At 45.3% G+C, this 21217-nt stretch overlaps 1 protein-coding gene across 1 annotated transcript in view; it reads left to right on the forward strand.

Annotated features, from left to right (window-relative positions):
• The first annotated feature begins 2848 nt into the window (after positions 1-2848).
• The window catches only part of ADGRA3 (adhesion G protein-coupled receptor A3), a 119260-nt gene continuing 100891 nt past the window's right edge, over positions 2849-21217 (forward strand). The window contains exon 1 of the mRNA XM_060012748.1: positions 2849-3334. Within this exon, the coding sequence (XP_059868731.1) occupies positions 3093-3334 (242 nt within the window). The 5' untranslated portion in view covers positions 2849-3092. The remainder of the gene's footprint in view (positions 3335-21217) is intronic.

Consider the following 21217-nt stretch of genomic DNA (forward strand, 5'->3'; position numbering starts at 1 on the left):
GTTCTCAAGTGGGATAATCAAAAACACTGTGAAAACTTTGAAAGGACCTATTAAGTCCTGTAACTTCAAATGGTATGATGTTCTTGATGCCTGAGGGGGCATCAGCAATAATAGACCAAGAGGCTGTCAGGGCTGGGGCAGCTTAATTAAAGCAAAGATTCTGGTGTGACTGAGGGTAAATGATGGTAAGTTTCAGCAGTATCATCCTCAAAGATCTTTGTAAGTGGGGAAAGGACCATTTGCTATGTCCTTACGAACCCATGCTGGTACAGAATGATAACTCAGTGTTGTGTGCCTTCCAAGAACTACCGGGTTGAAAGATATACTTTCTGAAGCCCTTTAATATACTGTACTACTATTTTGCGACCTGTAGTGCTTCTTATTCTCAAAGATAGAATTAGTGATTTCTGTGCAAGAATGGTTGAAATTATCCATATAATAAAGCATTTCCTCCATAATTCTCCTTGGATTCATGATACTTCTTGAGATATCTCTTTTTTATAATTCTGTACTTTATACAACTTTCTCAACTACAGTGAAGTAAAAAGAGGATATGTATCAAACTGATGTTAGTACTCATGGTAAACAAATATAAAAACAGACATGCACATTTATTTCAACTATAGGCTGAAACAGAGTATGTGAAGATATTCACAGATTCTGAGTTCACATGACAGTTTGTAGCTATGACAATAGTAATGTGGCTAATAAACTTCCATATTGCTACAGTAAGAAGTTTTTATATTTATAAAGAAAACAGATGATGATGGTGATGATTTTGTTAGGGAATAAGAATTCTTTAAATAAATTCAAGATAATTTATTTAATTTCACCACTTAAGTTTATTTATAGATTAAAGCTACTTAGTGGTGATGATGATCTCCCACTTTTTCTATCCATCAGTGTCAAGAACTGCACTGTTCAACAGGGTAGCCACTAAACACCTTGGACTATTTAAATTTGAATTTAAATTAATTAAAATTAAATAAGGTGAAAAATTATCTTTGACCCTACATTAGCTACATTTCAAGTGTTAAATAGCCACCTGCTGCCACCATATTGGACAGCGCAGATCTAGAACATTTCTAACACAGAACGCACTATTAGCAATGGACACATGGGCTCACATCGTTGATTTTCAAAAAACGTCGATAAAATGAAGCATTATTCAACTTAATGCAATAGTGTGTGTTAAACAAAGGCCATTTATTTACTGTTAAGGAAGTTCTAGACATACAGAGATTCCTAGGAATCGGTCCCTAAGATAGACTCTGTCGGGGCCTTAGGCAGTAATGACCTTAGACTCAGGGAAGAAAAACCCTGCCCTGGCTTTGCATTTTAGAGGGCATCATCCTAGCTCTCCTCCCCAAGGGGCGAAAAATCTCCAGGGCCAAGGGATGTGGTCCCCAAGAGCCTGTGTTCCCTTTCTATTTCTAGACCTTGTCCAAGGAGCCCAGGACCCTGGAATTCACTGATCGAAAATTCCCAAGGCTACTTCCAGGGCCTGAGCAGGCCTCTTCCCAGAACTGTTCTCTCAAGGGAGGACCTCACAACCAGTGTATGCACTCCTAGGCCTGAGGGGTTGCCAAGGGGTGGCTGTTTGAGGGTGTGCAGGGAGCTTGGCTGAGTGGGCTGGGGCATCCACACCTGTGCGGAAAGCCCCTCTTGTTCATCAACGGAGCTGGAACAGGAAGCAAAAGTGATGGAAGTATGTGTAGACTGAGGAAGTATGTGTAGACTGGGGTCTGGCTCTTTCCTCCTTGCCATGTATGGGGTGGAGCTCCAACGTAGCTAAGAGCTCTGTGCACATGCCTGGCCTTCCAGGTCGTTATTAAGGTATATTTTTCAAGATAGGAGCACAGAATATATTTTATTTGTAAGCTTGATATATTCTTTGTAAATATTTAAACATAGGGTACTTGAACCCCGGTCTTGCAAATGTTAGGGCGGGGCTGACTGCCTTCCCTAGAATAATCCATTCAGCTGGGGTTTCTTGGCTGGTTTGCTCACAATTGCTCTAACTGGTTACATCTGAGGTATCTTTGGATGCCAGAGGGAAATTTCTTTTTCCGAAGGCTGCCGGTCCAGCGAGGCCCCGATGCATCCTTTGAAAGGGTTATAAGTGGAATTGCTGAAGGCCAGAAACGGCTTTGGAGGGTCCTCTTTCCGGGAGAGGAACCTGTTCCTAGCTCTCCTGTATTCGGGACAAATGAGACCAAGGTGTGCGAAGAGAAGGCTCGCGATCCCTGCGTGGGGAGAGAGGTGGGAAGGCGAGTCCTTTGAAGATAGTTGGTTTGGGGCACTACCTCTCTCCTTGCCTTTCTCCAAAGAAATTCAGCCCTGCTCTCCTCCCTCACCCCAAGCCTGGGACTGGGGCTCGCCGGGTGGTACGGGCGGCCCCCAGGGGCGCACAGGGCGCCTTTGTCTGGAGGGCGGCGAAGGAGGAGGAGGGAAGCGTGCCAGACAGTGGCCACTGTGGCTGGAGTTTGGGCTAGAACTTTCTTCCGCCCTCTCCACGAGTTACCGTACTCCCGCGGGCCCACAACTCCTGCCCGGAAGCCGGGCACGCGTGGGGTCGTGGACACGCGACGGGCGGCGCTGGCCTGGGAGCGCCAACATCCTTCCCCGGAGCCACGGGTGGCGGGCGCTGAGGGGACAGGAGACCACGAGGTGGAGGAGGAGGAGAAAAAGGAGGAAGAGAAAAAAGGGAAGGGGGGGAGGGGAGGAAGGGGGGAGAAGGAGGAGGAAGGGGGGAGGAGGGGGAGGAGGGGGAGGAGAAAGGGCGGGGGCGGCGGCAGGCGGGGAGGAGCCGCCGCGGGCAGTGGCCGGCGGAGGCGGCGCTCCCGCTCGGCCGTAGAGCGGCGCAGGGACCCGCGCGGCCGTGACCCGGCGGCCACCCAGAGGCCGAGCGCGGCTGCAGCGGACAAAGGAGCATGTTGGCGCGGAGGAGGGCGCGCCCTCTGGCCGCCACAAGGCTCCGGGCGCCCCCGGGCCCGCGCTGCGCTCACGTCCGCCCTGGCGCCGGGGCGGCCCGCTAGGCCAGTGCTCTGCCGCTCGGCCGGCAGGCCCCGACCCGCCGCCCAGCCCGCAGCATGGAGCCGCCCGAGCGCCTGCGGGGACGCGCGCCGCCGCCTCTGTTGCTGCCGCTGGCTCTGCTCGCGCTGCTGGGAGGCGGCGGCGGGGCCGCGGCGCTGCCTCTGGGCTGCAAGCACGACGGGCGGCCCCGAGGGGCCGGCAGGGCGGCGGGCGCCGCCGAGGGCAAGGTGGTGTGCAGCAGCCTGGAGCTCGCGCAGGTCCTGCCCCCGGACACGCTGCCCAACCGCACGGTCACCCTGTGAGTAGCCCGCGGGGCGCCGCTCTGCCCAAGCGCCCGGTCCCCTCCCTCCTTCCCTGCCGGCGCTCTCTGTCGTGCCGCTTCTCTCTCCGCGCGACTTGCAAAAGGGTCCCGCCGGCACCCCTGTGCCTTTGTGTGAATGAAGCTGCGGGCAGGGCTGGTGCTGGGCAAGGCCCGGGGGGCTCGGCCTGGGAACGTTTCTGCGGCAGGCGAGCAGATGTGTCCCCGAGCTGCCTCCGAGCTCCGCTAGTTTGCAAAGTAAAAGTTTTCGGGTTCCCCGCGCGGTCCGGGCGCGGCGCTTTTGAGCTGCGCGGTGCCACGTGAGGATGGAAGTAAACAGGCAGTCCGCAGAGTTAAAGCTCATTCATCCAGTGCGTGGGCTGCCGGAAAACACAGTGCTAGGTTAGATTCGCCAGTCCTTCAGCTTCTTCCAACTTAAGTTACTTGGACGCAAGTTTGCAGGATACTAAAGCAGCACGAGGACTTTGAACGCCCCGGTGTGTGATCCCCAAACCCCCAGGCTGTTTTCTTCGCTTTTGCTATCTTAGTTTTACTACAGTTAAAGAGCACCTTTTAAAATAGAGTTGTTTTTAAGGGCCAGAAATATATTTCAGATGAAATCGTGCAACTTCCAGCTCCGTTTTCTTGGGTGTGAGCGCTCATCTTTTTAAAAGCCGAGAACTTCGGATTTGCAAACTGTGGGTTTGCTGAGGCTTGCAACTCAAGGACTTGATTTTCAGATTGCGTTTCCACCTGGAAGGAAAAATTTTTGGTCTCGTTACTCAGTTTGTGTTACGATTCACGGTCCAGTTTTGCAAGCGTGGTTCTGCCAATTCTAGCTGAACCCGTGTCCCCAGTGACTCTTGATTTTATTTTCTGAACGACGAATTGGTTTGGGAAGGCTTGAAAGTGTTTCTAATGGGTATTTTGTCGAACTGAAATATGAGTCCCTCGGCGCCGTCTTCTCTATGTTGTTGTTTTGGTTGGTTCCCTAAAAAAGAATCAAGGCTGCCACTATAAAAACATGAAGGCAAGGGAAGCGGCATGACCTGTGAAAGAACTTAAACTGCGGTTTTTAATTTAACCCCCAAATATGGTTTTTAATTTAACCCAAATTAACCCAAGCAGGATTTATGGGTAAGACAAGTACAAATTTCATTACCAACACCTTTGTTCTTCATTGCCATTTGTTTGAATTAGGAAAGATTTAACACAGGAAAATTGTGTGTTTCTGTTTATGGAGGCCCGAAAATGGTAAAAGAGTTTTTGTTTTGTTTGATTTCCTTTACCAACACTCGACCATTTGGTAGCGGCAGCAGCTGTATTTATTTCTTAGCCAGATTCTTTGAAGTGGATATTTTGGGTATGGGACCATAATTACAGTCTGGAGTCAAGTGGAGAAAACCTTTGCGTTGCCCAACTCCCTTGTTACTCTGAAGAAATTAGTCATCATACATTTAGGTTCTGGATCAGTGGCACTTAAGCTGATTCAAGTTTAGGTCGAGTTTTTCTGAACTGTCAGCAGTGGATTAAAGCAGCTACTTTAAATTGTTGATTTTGCGGGGGAAAAAAGTTGATATTACAGAAAATCACTTTTCAGCATATTATCAAACTATTTCACTGAACTTTTTTGAGCTGATTAAAATATAAGTGCCTTTGAAATGCCATTTTAATCCTTTTTTTCACCTGAAAGCTCTTTAGATAAAAGTAAAATTAATAAAATTTATTCACTGAATGGGAAGAAATTATAATTTATTTAAGGATCATATAAAGTTGATGTTCTGGATGAAGTTGGTTCAAGGTGTATCAGACCTGGTGGAGGGTCTTCTGGGCCAGTTTCCTCATTTTATTAGGGAATAAATCAGAGGGTCGCTGTGGATAAGGGACTTGTCCAAGTTCCCATGGTGAACGCCTGGCAAGGGGTCCGTGTCCCAGATCCCTGCCCTGCAGTTCAGATGTTTTCTCATCATCACCCCTTGTCTTCATCTTCTTAGTTCAACACGGTTTTTTATTGAACTGAGGTCGTGGGCAGTATGTTGAGGTTTGGACTAGGTGTTAGTTTCCTAGGACTATGGTAAATTACCACAAATTTGATGGCTTAAACAACAAACTTCTTCTCTTGCAGTGCTGGAGGTCAGAGGTCTGAAATCAAGGGTTTCAGCAGGGCCATGCTCCCTCCAAAGGCTCCGGGGGAGAATCCTTGATTCTTTCAGCTTCTGACATTACTTGGCTTGTGGCAACCCAACTCCAATCTCTGCCTCTGTCTTCGCACGGCCTTCCCTTTGTGTGTCTCTCAAATACTCTTCTTTCTCTTCTAAGACACCAGTCATTAAATTTAGGGTCCACCGGAAGTCCAGGATGATCTCATCTAGAGATCTGTGACTTAGTTACATCTGCAAAGACCCTGTTTCCAAACAAGGTTACTTTCAGAGGTATAGGGCTGAGAACTTGGACCTATGGCTTTGGGAGACACCTTTCGGTTCACTACAAAATATAGATTAAAAACATCTTTCTTCTCCAGGAACTTACGGTATTTGGGGAGAGAGATTCATGAATAAGTCTCAGGACAGTATGGTAAACGGTCTAATATCAGGGTGCACAAGTAGAAAAAGGAACCCAGAAGAGGGCAACTGAGGCCCCTTTAGGGCATAGTGGGTGGGATGGAGGATCTGAGGATCCAGAGTCAATTTGAGAAGGATGAGAAAGGTGATAGTGAAGGAAATGGTGAGGCAATGAGGGGATGGAAGGTGGGAGCCCCCAGCATGCCCACAGGTGTGGAGATGCTTGTGAAGCCATGCATTTGATATTGCTTGAAAGTCAGGGGCAAGTATCTAGTGCCTGGAGTGGTGGTGGTGGCGTTGGGGCGCGGTGGGGGGCAGGTCAAGGTCAGACAGGCTCTCTGGTGGGAGTTTTCATTCCTTAGGTGTGGCCAAGCATTTTCAGCTGAGCTGTGATGCAGGTGTTGCATGGAAAGTTGATAGGGGTTGAAAGGATGGCAAGGATTGAAGTTTTCTTTTTTCTTTCTTTAATAATGAAAAATAAGGCCTTTTCTACTTAGTGGATGAACTGGACCTCAATATATTGATAGCTTAAAGCTCAGATCTTTCAACTACTTTTTTTTTTTTGCGGTATGCGGGCCTCTCACTGCCGTGACCTCTCCCGTTGCGGAGCCGGACGCGCAGGCCCAGCGGCCATGGCCCACGGGCCCGGCCTCTCCGCGGCACGCGGGATCCCCCGGACCAGGGCACGAACCCGCGTCCCCTGCATTGGCAGGCGGACTCCCAACCACTGTGCCACCAGGGAAGCCCTCAACTGTCTTAGTGAACAACACATTTTCATAGCCATGTTTCTAGAGAGGTCTGGCAGAAATCCTCAGCTTGACCTGTTTTTTGTATCTCATGTAGCCTTTTGTATTAAAGGATTAAATTCCGTTTATTATTCTTATACACACGTGGAATAAAAATTTAACTGCATTTAATGTTTTTGTTGGAAATCTGTTTACTTTATTCCTATGTTTTATATGAGATGCTCAATAGTAAGTTTTAAAAATTCTGAGGACATCAGTGGTAGAAGGTTGTACAGATTTAGCCCTGCCTTTCCAATGGTGTTTTCCTCATGATGCTACGTGGCGATTCTACTTCATCAAATGTTATGTTTGTTTGCTATCAGAAAACTGATAATTGGACGTCACCAGTGTATGCAGCTCAGTGCCAGGTCCACAAAAAGAAGTGCTTGTATTGTTTGGAAACTTAAACCTGGTTGGAGAGAGAAGATTTGCACTAAAGCAAAGCAGATATCTCAGGAACAATCACAGAATGTCTGTAATTAAGTAATAAATCCTGTACTGCTGATTGTTTAAATGCTTTAGGAAGCCTGAAAAGAGGAGAGAGCAGTGGGGCTGTGGAGGCATTGGAAGAGTTTTTCATTTTCTTGGAGAAGTTAGGACTTGAGCATGGCTCAAGGGGAGTGAAAGATGGGGTTTTGGGGGCGGGGGAGGGCATTCTGCAGTAACAGTGAGGGGTGGTGACGGACTGGCCGCACTGAAATGCAGAGAGGGTTTTTGGAACCATTGGTCTATCCATGGTATTTCAAGCACGGTTCTGACCAAGGTCAGTTAGGGGAGAGTGTACAGGTGGGAGGTGGAGGGGGCCCAGGCTGAAGCCTCCTGGAGCAGTGGAAGAGCCTGAGAAGGAAGGAGCCTCTGGTGAGGTAGGGGGAGCACCTGGGGAGTATCTGGTCATAGAAGCCAAGAGAAGTTCAGGTTTGAAGCCAGGAATTGGGGGCGCCCCAGTTGAGAGATGCTGAGAGATGAGGAACAGTAAGACCAAGCTGGATTTGACAGCCTGGCGCTTTGGTGCCCTCCGTGGATTAGAGGCTGCGGAAGGCAGGTTGGGGTGGATTGAAGGGAGAACAGGGTGAGGATGGTGGTGATAGCACCTTGATGAGGAAGAAGTTTGGTGTGATGGAAAGGGAACGTTAGCGCCTGAGTATGGTTGGGAATAGTTGGGGAGAGGGTGAAATGCACGATGGAAGGTGAGATGGGATGGGAGCTGGAGTGCAGGTGGGAGGTTTGGTTTTTGATGCAGCAGGATGTCCCATCCTCACATGGTGAAAGGAGGGAGCACAGGCAGAGAGGCAGGCAGGAGGCTGTGGGCAGGGCAGGTGGGATGAAGAGGGCTTTGCTGCCCCCTTGCTTTTATTTTCTTAAAGACCTAGAGGCAGGGTGAGGGAGGAGGAGTGAGTAGATGGTGTGAAGAGGAAGGTGAAAGAGGAGTGAAGTGGTTCTTTTGGAAAGTGAGGGAGTGACCGTGCTGGGGATGGCAGAAATGTCACTGGAGTGGAGTTGTGTCCGTTTTGCCTTGTGATCCAGTTCAAAGGGAGATGGTCAGCGCTGTTATTTCTCTCCAGCTGCATTCAGTTTAGAGATGAGCGCTGGGATTAGCCAGGCTGCTGCTTTGCCAGGTGAGGGCAACAGAGGGAGAGAAGAAGAAGCAGGGTGATTTTTGTTGTTGCTGTTTTCGGCCACACTGCGCGGCTCGCAGGATCCTAGTCCCCCGACCAGAGACCGAACCCGGGCCCTCGGCAGTGAAAGCACAGAGTCCTAACAACTGGACCGCCAGGGAATTCCCAAAGAGCAGGGTGATTTTAATGAACAGCCCCCAAAGCTGTCGTGGCCTGAATTCTAGTGGGTCATGGGTAAGGTTTTTTGGGTTTTTTTCCCCCGGTACGCGGGCCTCTCACTGTTGTGGCCTCTCCCGTTGCGGAGCACAGGCTCCGAACGCGCAGGCTCAGCGGCCATGGCTCACAGGCCCAGCAGCTCCGCGGCATGTGGCATCTTCCCGGACCGGGGCACGAACCCATGTCCCCTGCATCGGCAGGCGGACTTTCAACCACTGCGCCACCAGGGAAGCCCCCAATGGGTAAGGTTTTTAATCTTTGAATGCAAGGTCTCCTATACCTCTGTAGCTGTATTTCCCAATACTCAGCACAGCTTTTCCCCCCATGCACATTGATTGAGACACTTAATTTTGTAGGCTCAGTGCTGAGTGCTAGGTATTCAGGGATAAAATAAGACATGATTCTTTCATTCAAGGATCAGTCTTATACACAAATTCTCTGCTTAACCAAAGTGTGCATCTCATTGTCCCCTGAGCAGATTTGTATTTTGCTTCCTGTGTGCCTTGGCTAAGTCTGCCACTCTCTCCTAGTATCCCTTTTCTGGTAAATTGTGGGTCCTTCTCAATCCAGCTCATCTGCTATGAACTCTTCTTTCTCTCTTCCAGTGCTCTGATCCTTCCCTAGCGCTTCTTATCTGTGCTCTTCTGTCACTTTATAGATACTTGATGCTCTCATAATGCACAGGCCCTCAAAGGAAGGGCTCTGAGACCTCAGTGGGTGGGAACATAATTGTCTTTATTGGTAAGCGTAATGCCAATAAAGGTAGGACTGTATCTTGGGAGGTCAGGACAAGTAGAGGGATGTGAATTCAAATTTTTACCCTACTATGGCAAATGAGAACATTTATTTAGTTTAGGTCAGCATTTCACAGCTGTTGGATCCCCTATTCAAGAACGGGTCTAGTAAATCTATGGACAGTTACATTTGAACTGCATGTTCTTATGTGTATGATAAGCACACACGTTAGGCAGTGTGCTGGCAAGTTGCTCAGAAATATTGCAGAATTTTGGGCAGATTTAGGCATTTGGTCCATGAAAGCAAGTCTTAAGTTTTTCCAGTGTGATGAGAAGGTTTTGCATGACCCAGCCCCTGAATCCTGTTGCTTCTTGCCCGCTTGGAGTCCTCTGGCATCAGGAGTAGATGAGAGAAGTTGGTGGGTTTGGCAGTAAATCAGAAATAAAATACCAGAAACAAAAGAAAACAGGAGGGCTTCCCTGGTGGCGGCGCAGTGGTTGAGAATCTTTAGGCTAATGCAGGGAACGCGGGTTCGAGTCCTGGTCTGGGAGGATCCCACATGCCGTGGAGCAACTAGGCCCATGAGCCACAACTACTGAGCCTGCGCATCTGGAGCCTGTGCCCCGCAACAAGAGAGGCCGCGACAGTGAGAGGCCCACGCACCGCGATGAAGAGTGGCCCCCGCTTGCCACAACTAGAGAAAACCCTCGCACGGAAACGAAGACCCAACACAGCAAAAAAAAATAAATAGATAAACTAATAAATTCCTACCCCCAACATCTAAAAAAAAAAGAAAGTAAACAGGAACTTTCGGAGGTCCTTGCCCCAATCCAATTACAACTTCTATTCCCAAGAGCCTGTAAAGATGGCTTTTAAAAACAGGCAAAAAAACAAAAACAAAAACAAAACCGAGAGTAAAAACTCTTGAAAGTAAGTCAGGAAATGACAGGTGAAGTTTCTTACAGTAGTACTCAGTGACTTTTTTTTCCCATTTCGCTGCTTCTCTGAAAGCAGTTGTTTTCTGTATTGTCTGTATTCCTGTGGAGGAATCTTTAAGTCCAGAGACCATAACTAGTTTATTGTTGTGTCAACAGTTTTCTCATAAACAGACAAAAATTAGGATACAGAATTCTTTAAATTTTAGTAACTTATTAAGTCAGTTTTTGCAAAAATTAGGAAGCTGTAGATGCAGACTTGCTCAATGAGTTTTTAATTGTTGCCTGACTAAATTTATTCTAATATCATTTTATGATTTATGCACGGTTTAGCTTGCATTTATGTTCAAGTGCAGACAGTTTTAGTCTGAAGAGGGGGTTTTAAAGTAAGCAGTCTCGCCCAAGCTGTTTTTCTTTCCCCCACCACTAATCTTTTAAGAAATTTTGCCTGTGTAGTGAGGGAATCTCCTGCGTGTTGGATGGGGTGGGCCAGAGCTGTAGCTGGTGCCTCACAGAAGGGACACATTTCTCCTGGCCACTGGTAGTGCCATGCTGGGCACATTGCAGATATTGGGCTTTTCACTCAGGGAAACATTTCTTGTCCTCAGATCCCTCCAGTTCAGGACCTGAAGGGAGAAAATGGAAGGGATTGGTATAAGAATTATCCAGGCCTACCCCCTCCCCACTTCATAATCCCACCCTACTTCCCCCAACACCCTGGTCTTCTTTTTCCTCTTTGTCTGCAGGCCTGGACTTAAATCTGTTTTCCTACCTACAACAGGGACCTTCCAAAGACCAGAGCTGACTTCTGATAATCACTCTTCTCTAGTGGCTGTCTTTATAATTCCTCCACTAGTTTTTAAAAGTGCTTGCTTTTGCGTTCATTCAGCAGATACCCACTGCCTACTCTGCTCGTGGGCAGCTTGATTTAGGCGAGCCTGTGTGACTTTTTTTTTTTTTTTTTTTTGCGGTACGTGGGCCTCTCACTGTTGTGGCCTCTCCCGTCGCGGAGCACAGGCTCCCGACGCGCAGGCTCAGCGGCCGTGGCTCACGGGCCCAGCCGCTCCGCGGCACGTGGGATCCTCCCGGACTGGGGCGCGAACCCGTGTCCCCTGCATCGGCAGGCGGACTCCCAACCACTGCGCCACCAGGGAAGCCCCTGTGTGACCTTTTTTTTGGCCATTAGACCAGTTTTATCCTAGTCTTGTGTGCTTGTATCCCATCCTGGAACTCCACCTCCGGCCTTCCAGATGCACAATATCTGTCACACTTCTCCTGGCTCTGGCTCTTTTTGATGTGATTTAACCTGCATCTTCTTCCATTGCCACACTCTGCTAAGAGAGCTGGAGATAGCAGGGGGGCAACTGGTGGACTTTCGGGAATTATTACAGGCAATAGGGTTTGTAAAGGGAAATCTGCAAGACTGGTTTTAGGAACAGCCTCGCTAAAGGGACTGATAGACCTTTTTGGTCAGTGACCACCTTTGCTTTCCCGTCCCATCTGTCTGCCGGGCACAAAGCCTTTCCCCAACCTAGTAGGTCTCAGATCTCCGGTAGCGCATAATCACTTCCATTATTTACAGCAGTTCTTTCCAAGCATTTTCATGTCGTGACACACACACACAGTGATTATGTTTGTGTGGAGGGTGCTCCAGGCCAGAGTCCCACTGCCCCAGGCCCTGCGTCCCAGCCCCGGGTGGTCCAGTGGGGTGGGGCAGAGGCGTTTATCTCCACCTCCCCCAAACCTGGCTGCGGAGCTTGCTGTTGAGATTTTCCACCTTGTGTTGAATCACCTGGGAACATTAAAAGTTCAGATGCCTGGGCCACAGATCTCGTGATCTGATTTGACTGGTCCAGGATGGGACCTGGAAGTTGGTATGTTTCACGGCTCTGCAGGTGCTTCTGTTGTCACCTGGTCTGAGAACCTGTTTTCTAGCAGCACAGCGACCTGAAGGAGTAACCGTCTTCACCAGCTGCCATCTGCTGCAACAAAAGAAGGCAGAAGAAGGAGCAGAGGAACAGATTGAGGAACACGGTCTCAAAAGGGGGGCAGGGAGGGAGGGAACTGTTCCCAGGTGGAGCAAGGATGGGTGAAAATCAAGAGACATTTTTAGGACAGAGCTGAGAGCTTTAGAGTGGGGCCTTATGCATAAGAGAGAAGAAAAATGACTTTGTAAAGTGGCAAGTGATGTGCTGAAGTTGGATTTAATACCAAGTCATGGGGTTAAGGGCAATAAAATTTTGGAGATGTGTTGTGGTACTAAAGGAATGAACTGAGAAAGTCTGAGGGCAGCAAGCATTTGTCCAAACCAGTATTTGAGGGCCTGATACTCAGATGGAATAGGCAACGAAACACATATGGCCCCTGCCTCCGTCTACCTTAAATCCTTTATTTTATATTAAATTTAAAATAGAGATTTATTTCCAGTAATAATTCATTACTAATATAAAATAATAAAATAGTATAGAGAAACTATGAGAGGCCCAATTCCCCAAATATCTGCCTGCTCTGGGAATTTTGTTTTTCAGTCTTTACTAGTCTGGTAAGTTAAAAAGAAAAAAATGCTTATTTTAATTTACATTCTGATTATAAGTGAAGTTTAATATAGTTTGACATGTCTACAAAAGAGTCATTTGTATTTGGCTGCCTTCTCTGTACAGTTTTAGTTTCTAGTAGCTTTTTCCCTCCCCAGTTGACACATTTTGTTTAAGAAGCCACTTCTCATCTGATAATACATTTCTTTCATTATTTTCTTACTGCTTTGGCTGGGACTAAGGAGACAGGACTGTGGGCATCTCTGTCCTATTCTTGACTTGAGAACGGACAGGCATGTTGGGCAGACGAGGACAAGAGATTTCCTCTAGCAGGGCACGTAACTTTGTTGCTAGGCTAAATCCACTCGTATAACAGGCAGCCATTTGCTAGTTGCTTTTAGCTCTTTATCAATTCGCATGACTGACATTCTTGGTTCTTAGTTTAAGTAAAATAAAAAATCCCTTTTGTCCTTTTTTTCTTCCCATATTTTGCCTTGTTAAGTTTAAATTTACATGTTTGAACCGTGCATATTTGAAATCTTTTGTTCCTGAGAAATCAGGATGGGGGAGGGGGAAGGGCAAATCTGTGGAATATAATCCGATACAAAGAAGGCTAAATTGTCCATCACCCTCACTACCTACTTCTTAGAGTATTTTTATTAAATTCTTCTGGTTGACAGTGGCGTGAACATGAAGAAAATCTTTTGGCAGGATTGCTAGCCCTACATGTAAAAGCGGTGCTTTCACCTAGTCAAGAATTGTACACAAGTCCCTTCTCATCCCCAGTTTCAGTTGCTCATGGTTAACCATGGTCCGAAAATATTAAATGGAAAATTCCAGAAATAATTCATAAGTTTTAAATTGTGCACCATTCTGACTAGCATGATGAAACCTCGCTCTGTCCTGCCTGGGATGTGAATCATCCCTTTGTCCAGCGTACCCGCCTGTTAGTCACTTAGCAGCCGTCTGGGTCATCTATCAGATCGACGGTCCTGGTATCTCAGTGCTTGTGTTCAAGTCACCCTTATTTTACTTCATAATGATCCCCTGAGTGTAGGAGTAGTGATGCTGGCAATTCAGATGTGCCAAAGAGAAACTGTAAAATGCTTCCTTTAAGTGAAAAGGTGAAAGTTTTAGACTTAACAAGGGAAGAAAAAGAAATCATATACTGAGGTTGCTAAGATCTACAGTAAGAACAAATCCTTTAACCATGAAATAGTGAAGGAAAAAGAATTTGTGTTAATTTTGCTGTTGCATTTCAGACTGCAAAAGTTATATGGCCACAGTGCTTGATAAGTGCTTGGTTAAGATTGATAAGACATTACATTTGTACAATGAGAGATTCTGAGAGAGACTACCTCCATAGAATCTTATTACAGTATATTGTTATAATTGTTCTAGTTTATTGTTGATGATCTCTTACTGTGCCTAATTTATAAATTAAACTTTATCAGAGTTATGTATGTATAGGAAAAAATCATAGTACAGTATATAAAGGGTTCAGTACTACCCAAAGTTTCAGGCATCTACTGGGGGTCTTGGAACATATCCCCTGCAGATAGGGAGGGACTACCGTACTTGCAGACCAAAATGTTTCCCCAGAAGAGGAATAAGCATGTCCCCAACCCAGGCTGTGGGGAAATAAAGGATCCCTGGGGTAATCTGAGCTCCTCCAGCCTTATCCCCAGCCCTCTCCCCTGCATCCCCCCAGCACAGGACATAATGCATAGTATGTGATTGTGAGTTAAATTCATTCCCTATATGAAGACATTTCTGAATTAAAATAAATAGTTCCAGGTATGTGACCTAGCTTCCCCTAGAATGTCAGTTCCATCGAGGTCAGCGAGACTGTTTTGCTCCTTCCTGCAACTGTAGCACCTAGAATAGTGGTAGGCTTTTAATTGGCATTTCTGTGATGGCCTCATATCGTGAGCCGGGTAGAAAGCAGGTTGTAAATTGTGTTGAGGATGACACTTCAGTCTAAACCCTCCTGAGATTTAAATGAAGGAAACTTAAAGCAGGCTTTGGAGATGTAACTGTAATACAGATTCTGTAATGCAGTTGTTAAACTTTTCTTTCTTTAAGACTGCTTGAATCTAAGTCTAATTAAATTGATTCATTTCCCATCAAGATAAGACTTAAAAGCAATTCTTTGTTTTAAGTGCAATTCTTCCCAACTCTTTTCTCATGAAAAGGCAAAGAGAAATTGACTAGGGGTGTATTCATCTCTAGTACTGTGTTTTAAGACAGATGGGCTTTCTATTAGATTATTTGTTTTAACCTTTGATTTGTTTGTTTTAAACAAGACCAAGTGTGATCTCTCCCTTTCTAGCGAAGATTTGATGAGAATCCTAAGTCTTTCGGATACCATGTGACTTGCAGTCCACCCTGGCAATCAGTGCTAGGCTGACTCCTCCGTTCCTTGTGACCACATCCTACCTCACGTTTGCTTGCATTGCTGCAGGTGTCATACTGTTTGGAATGATTTATTTACGGTTTCCGCTCTCTTACCAGATTGTGAACTCTTTTTTTAAAAAATTGAAGTATAATTGATTTAGTTTCAGATATACAACATAGTGATTCAATATTTTTATAACTTTGAATGGAGTATAATCTGTAACGAAATAGTGTCTGTATTTCTCTGTGCTGTACAATCTATCTTTGTTGCTTATTTAATACATTGTAGTTTGTATCCCTTAATCCCATTCCCCTGTATTGCCCCTCTCCCCATCCCTTCTCCCCATTGGTAACCACTAGTTTGTTCTCTGTATCTGAAAGTCTGTTTTTGTTTTGTTATATCCATCCCTTTGTTTTATTTTTTAGATTCCACATATAAGTGGTAACATAGAGTATTTGTCTTTCTCTGACTTACTTCTCTTAGCGTAGTACTCTGTAGGTCTATCCACATTGTTGCAAAGGGCAGAATTCCATCCTTGTTTATGGCTTAGTAATGTTCCATTGTATACATATACCACGTTTTCTTTATCCATTCAACTGTCAGTGGACACTTAGGTTGCTTCCATATCTTGGCAATTGTAAATAATGCCGCTATGAACATTAGGGTGCAAATTAGCGTTTTCATTTTCTTCAGATGTATACTCAGCAGTGGAATTTCTGGATCATATGGTAGTTCTGTTTTTCATTTTTTGAGGAACCTCCATGTTGTTTTCCATGGTGGCCGTGCCAGATTGTGAACTCTTGATGGTGATGTTTATCTCTGTATTCTCTGTGTCTATCACATAAACACGCAGTAAGTCTTTGTATAAAGAAGTATCATTTTCCCCACCATTTTTTTCCCCAGGTAGAATTAGGGGAAGAATCTTACATTATTTTTAACACAAGATGATGAATGTATCGTAGATAAGCTCGAGAGTCTTCAAAGCAGAATACCCTACCTACAAGGTCAAGGCTTAAACTCCCACTCTGCTTTCGATAGTGAAAAGTGCTTCTCTTTTGCCCAGATTATTTCATTTTCTTCCTCCCCTTTTCTTGATCTGTTTCCCTCCTACTTCTTGAGAAACTATCACTTATCATTTCAGCTTCTCTCCTAGTTTGTGATGTTTCTCCTTGGCATACATAGCCTCTGTTTAAAAAAAAAACCCAAAAACAAACAAAAAAACTCCCCTCCCCCAAACCACCCTTGTAGCAGCACCATGTTGGAGTAGTTACTCTTCTTCCTTCACAATTAACCTTCTTGAAAGGGAGGCGTGCATCCATCCCTGCAGTACCTTACCTTTTATTTGTTTCAGTCCATTGTTGTCTAGTTTCTGCACTGTGCCTTGCCTGGAATCTGCTTAGATTCAAAGATCTTTCATTCCTCCACTGCGTGTGTATAGTCTTCTTCTGGTCACCACATCTGTTACCATGATCCCTTAATTATTGAATTTCAGCAATTTGACATGGTTTGGGCTCAGAAGCTCCTATGGGGAAATGGCTAGCTTGGTTGCATGGTTTCCTGCCAAGATGGGCCACAAAGAGCAGTACCTCCTTAGGGGATGGTGTGCTTTTGAAGGCAAAGCCCTAGGGAGTGGGTGTCATCTACTCTGAACCATGATAAGTAGAGATTGTCTACTTGAGATTATGGCCTACTTAGAGAACCCTAGTTAACTGTCTGCTATGACTTGATTTTTCAGGGCTCCTTGCTGGAAGAAAAAAAAATGTCTTTGAGTTCTTCCCTCAGGGATAAAGTTGAAAAACTTGCCCATCAGTTTAGCTAGAACAGCTTAGCAACCACAGACTGGGGCCATGATGTAAGAACTTTGTCAGATTTTCCCTTTTTAAGCTTTGTTAGTCTTTCCATCATTTTTCATCTTAGTTTTTATAGAACTTTAAAAATTGGAGATGTCCTGTTACCGCATGGAGCAGAGATGAGGGGGGATTATGGAGACTTCCTATACTAAGTCTGAGTACGTCCACAGTGAGAGTAGATGGTGACAGCTTGTAAATGGAAAGTGTTTATTTTTCTGTTGGGAGGTTGATAGTAAAGCCAATGTGAAGATCCTTCTCATTGTTCTTTCAAGAGTGTGGGATTGGGCTTCCCTGGTGGCGCAGTGGTTGAGAGTCCGCCTGCTGATGCAGGGGACACAGGTTCGTGCCCCGGTCCGGGAAGATCCTACATGCCGCGGAGTGGCTGGGCCCTTGAGCCACGGCCGCTGAGCCTGCGCGTCCGGAGCCTATGCTCCGTAATGGGAGAGGCCGCAACAGTGAGAGGCCCGCGTACCGCAAAAAAAAAAAAAAAGAGTGTGGCATTTCAGGAAACTTCTTAGCTTTCTGTTGACATTAAATTTGGTAGACCTGCCGTTTCTATTTCTACTTCTGTTGAAACCTTAAAGCATCCATGATTGAGTTAGCTAATGTAGGTGGTTAAAAACTTCTAATGCTAGTTCGACTTTCTCCCAAATCCGGTTTGGTAATTATCTTAAACTACTGTAAGTAGTGCAAACTAAGGTGTCTAAAGCGCCTTGGCCTCCAGAACTTTATGTAGTTGACCCTTGAACAACATGGATTTGAAATGTGTGGTTACACTTATATGAGTGGAAGTTTTTCAGGCGTTCAGTACTGTAGTACTGCACTATCTGAGGTGGGTTGAATCCGTAGTTGTGGAGGAACCGTGTATAGTGAGAGCTGACTATAGGTTATTATTCAGATTTTCCACTGAGTGGAGGGTTGCTGCCCTCACCTCCATGTTTTTCAAGGGTCCACTATGTGTCAGTGCCCTGAGCTGATTTACAAGTTCTAATGACTGCCAACATTGCGATGTTTATCGTGTGCCGTGTACTGTGCCACGTGCCCCACATACACATCCCAGCTGGTAAAACAATCTCATAAGGTTGGCATTGTTCCTATTTTTTCAGGTGTGCCAACTGAGCGTGGACAGGTAAATTGATCTTCTCAAGTTACACACCTTTTCGGCTTCTGGCCTAGGACTGTGGCCTTTAGGCCTGTAATTCTCACTATTGTTCTGTTCATAAAAGTCACAGACAACCTAAATGCTCATGTTGGCAGTAGGGTTTGAGAATAAGCGTTAGTAGAACAAAAGATATGCGGGAACTTGTTTACTTTGAACCATTGCCTTAGAGCTGGCTGACTGATGGGAAAACAAAGTAACTAGTACTTACTGTGTCCTAGTAACTGAAGGAAAGAAATTTAACATCTCATTTGCTATCATCAGGAGGTTGCGGGAACGATCAGAGCGTCCTACTTAGGACTGCAGTGTAGTATTATTGATTATTAAATAGTCCTCTTACCTGCATTCTTGAGATTGAAAATTTTATCCTGGTGTAATAAATGACCTATCTCAAATATAGCTGCCCTATTAAGATGAAAGGAATACTCACATCATAGCGGGTAGTTGCATTTTTGGTGGGTCTCCGTGGGAAGTGAAAAGAATGCATAACACTCTTTTTTTAGGGAACGCTCCCAACTACCTGTCACAGTTATGCCTGGGTAAGCAGGGAACTGGCACGCCTATCCCATATTTGATAAAGATGACCAGAAAGCAGGATACAGAGGAAATAGCAACGAGACTGAATGGATACGGGGCCTTACGTTAGCTTTGCTACCAAGTAGAATGGTGACCCTTAGCACATCATAATTTTTTGGCTCTCAGTTTCCTGAAGAGGAAAATGAGGTTTTGGACTAGATTATCTTTAAGGCTCTTTAACTGCTGAAATTCAAGATTACTGTGATATTTTAAAAAAATCCACAGAGTTCATGTGCACATTGAATGAAGCTCAAATTATGTCTTAGAAGGAATTCATTTCATTATAATAGTAACCAAGTGCAGGGATGTTTTCTTAGCCGCATGCCTTTTCTCACCGCTCTAGGCTGATTGCCCCTCACTCACTGACTGAGACCTGCCCTCGTTCCCTGGGGCTGATCCCAATATTGGGACCTTGTGCTTTCATCCTATTAACTGTTTTTTTTTTTTTTAATTTTTTTTGGTCCCTGAGTTCCTGAGTTAGATCTGAACCCTTGATGAGCGCTAGCACTGAACTCTGGTTGTCTCTTTGCAGATCCCGTTCTTTCCTGTTATAGGAATATAGATTATTAAACCTCAGTTCAGTGAGTCCACCAGCCTGCTTATCTGAGTTTCTGAGTATCAAAGGAATGTACAAGTTGTCCATAAAGTTCAGAAACGTATACTTTTTTTTTTTAGCAAAGTGAAGATGCCTTTTTTGACTTCATACACACAGACACACATGTATTTTTCCTTTATTTTCAGACTGTATGGATGTCCTACAGGTTCTGTATCACATGATTATTTCTTTTGCCTGCACGTCGTCCCCCCCCCCCCCCCCCGCAGCCTTACTGCTTTGCCCTTATTACCACATGTTTATTACGCATCTTTTGACGCCAGTGTTCTGGCTGATTCTCTTTCACAGCACTTCCTTGTTGACTCTGTACACAGAACTCACTATCAGTGGGCAGGTCAGTTCCTGGTCACGATCCCCCCAACAGTTATAAAAAGTACACTGAGGTCATAATTGTCTATGATAGAGTTTCTGCAATAGAACCAGTATGGCAAGTAGATTACTTGAATGACAGCACCTGTGAATTGGGAGCAGCCATTAGGAGTGTTGCCTGAGCTTGTCAGGAAAGTGCCAGGACTGACTCCTGATCTGGCATGGGACAGGGATGTGGTGGCACACGTGCCCTTATTTGCCAATGGCCCTGGAAGCCTAAAATTCTGTTAATGACGGGACTAATTGTTTGGTTTTATAATCTTAGGGTCATATGGCTTTTTGTACATATCAGGGTTCTTCCCTGTTTGATATAGTTTCAAAAGCTACCTTAAAAGCGTGGCTCTAAATTTACAAAGGTCTCAGGAGATTTCTTACCAATAGAATTATTTAGACTCTATGCTTAGTAGTAAGCACTGTCCTTGTCAGAAATGATGATTTCATGCCTTGGTAATAGTTTCCAAAATGTGCTCTCTGAGTATATTCTAATAGAGACTGGCACTTGGCATTTGGACCAGCTGCCTAAGAATTTTTGGAAGATTGTATTGGAAGATGCTGGTTCCCATGTATTAAGAACCTCCTACAAATTAGGAAGAAAAGACCAATGATCCATTAGAAACATGGGCCAATAATAATAGGTAATGTTTGTTGGGTGCGCCAGATCTTGTCGTAAGTGTTTGAAGGGTTGTGTTGCATTAGTTAATTCTCATAATTCCTTAATGAGGTCATTATTATTATGATCCCTCTTTTGTGCCTGAGCAAGTGGGGCATAGAAGCTCATTAATTTCCCCAGGGTCACCCAGGCAGTATGTGGTGGAACCAGGCTTTGAGCTGAGGCAGTCTGACTTGAGAGCTCATACTTAAAATTAGTGTGTTATAATGGTCAAAGGACAGTTCCAGACCTTCACAGGAAGGGAACACAAATTTACAATGGGAAGTGGAAATTAAAATTACGAGGTACCACTTTTCACCACTCAGATTGAAGCGTGACCCTGGCAAGAATACTTCCCACGTAATGTGTGTAGTCACATCCTTCCTTCCCTCCACCTCATTCATTAATTTAGGGCCTCATTCATTAATTTAGGAGCATCCCCACTATTGGTACCCAGGTTCTCTGCAGCTAGCGTCCACCCTGAGCAGAAGACCCGCTGACTCCGTGCCTGGGCTTCTGACTGCAGAACTGTGTGCCACTAAGTAGGTGTTGATTTAAAGCAGTCTGTGGTAATTTGTTATGCAGCAAAAGAAAACTAATACAGAGAAGTTATCTCTGTTTAAAAGGATTTTCCCCTCCCTGTCTGCCCTTTGAATTCATTTTTTTTTAACAACAAAGATCAGAAATGTTTCCCTTAATCATTCTGCACTTCAGCAACATTTAAACTCTGTATTCTCTTTGAATCATCATATATCCTTCTTGTAGCACTTCACACTGAGATTCATGTGTCATATTAGTCTGAGGTTTATTTTTGTGTCCTTTAATTAATGATGCTCCCAGCACACAGTAGATGTTCAAATGTACTCTCAGTGCGTAGTAGGTTCATC

This window comes from Delphinus delphis, chromosome 5, assembly GCF_949987515.2.
Source record: "Delphinus delphis chromosome 5, mDelDel1.2, whole genome shotgun sequence".
Classification (NCBI taxonomy): domain Eukaryota; kingdom Metazoa; phylum Chordata; class Mammalia; order Artiodactyla; family Delphinidae; genus Delphinus; species Delphinus delphis.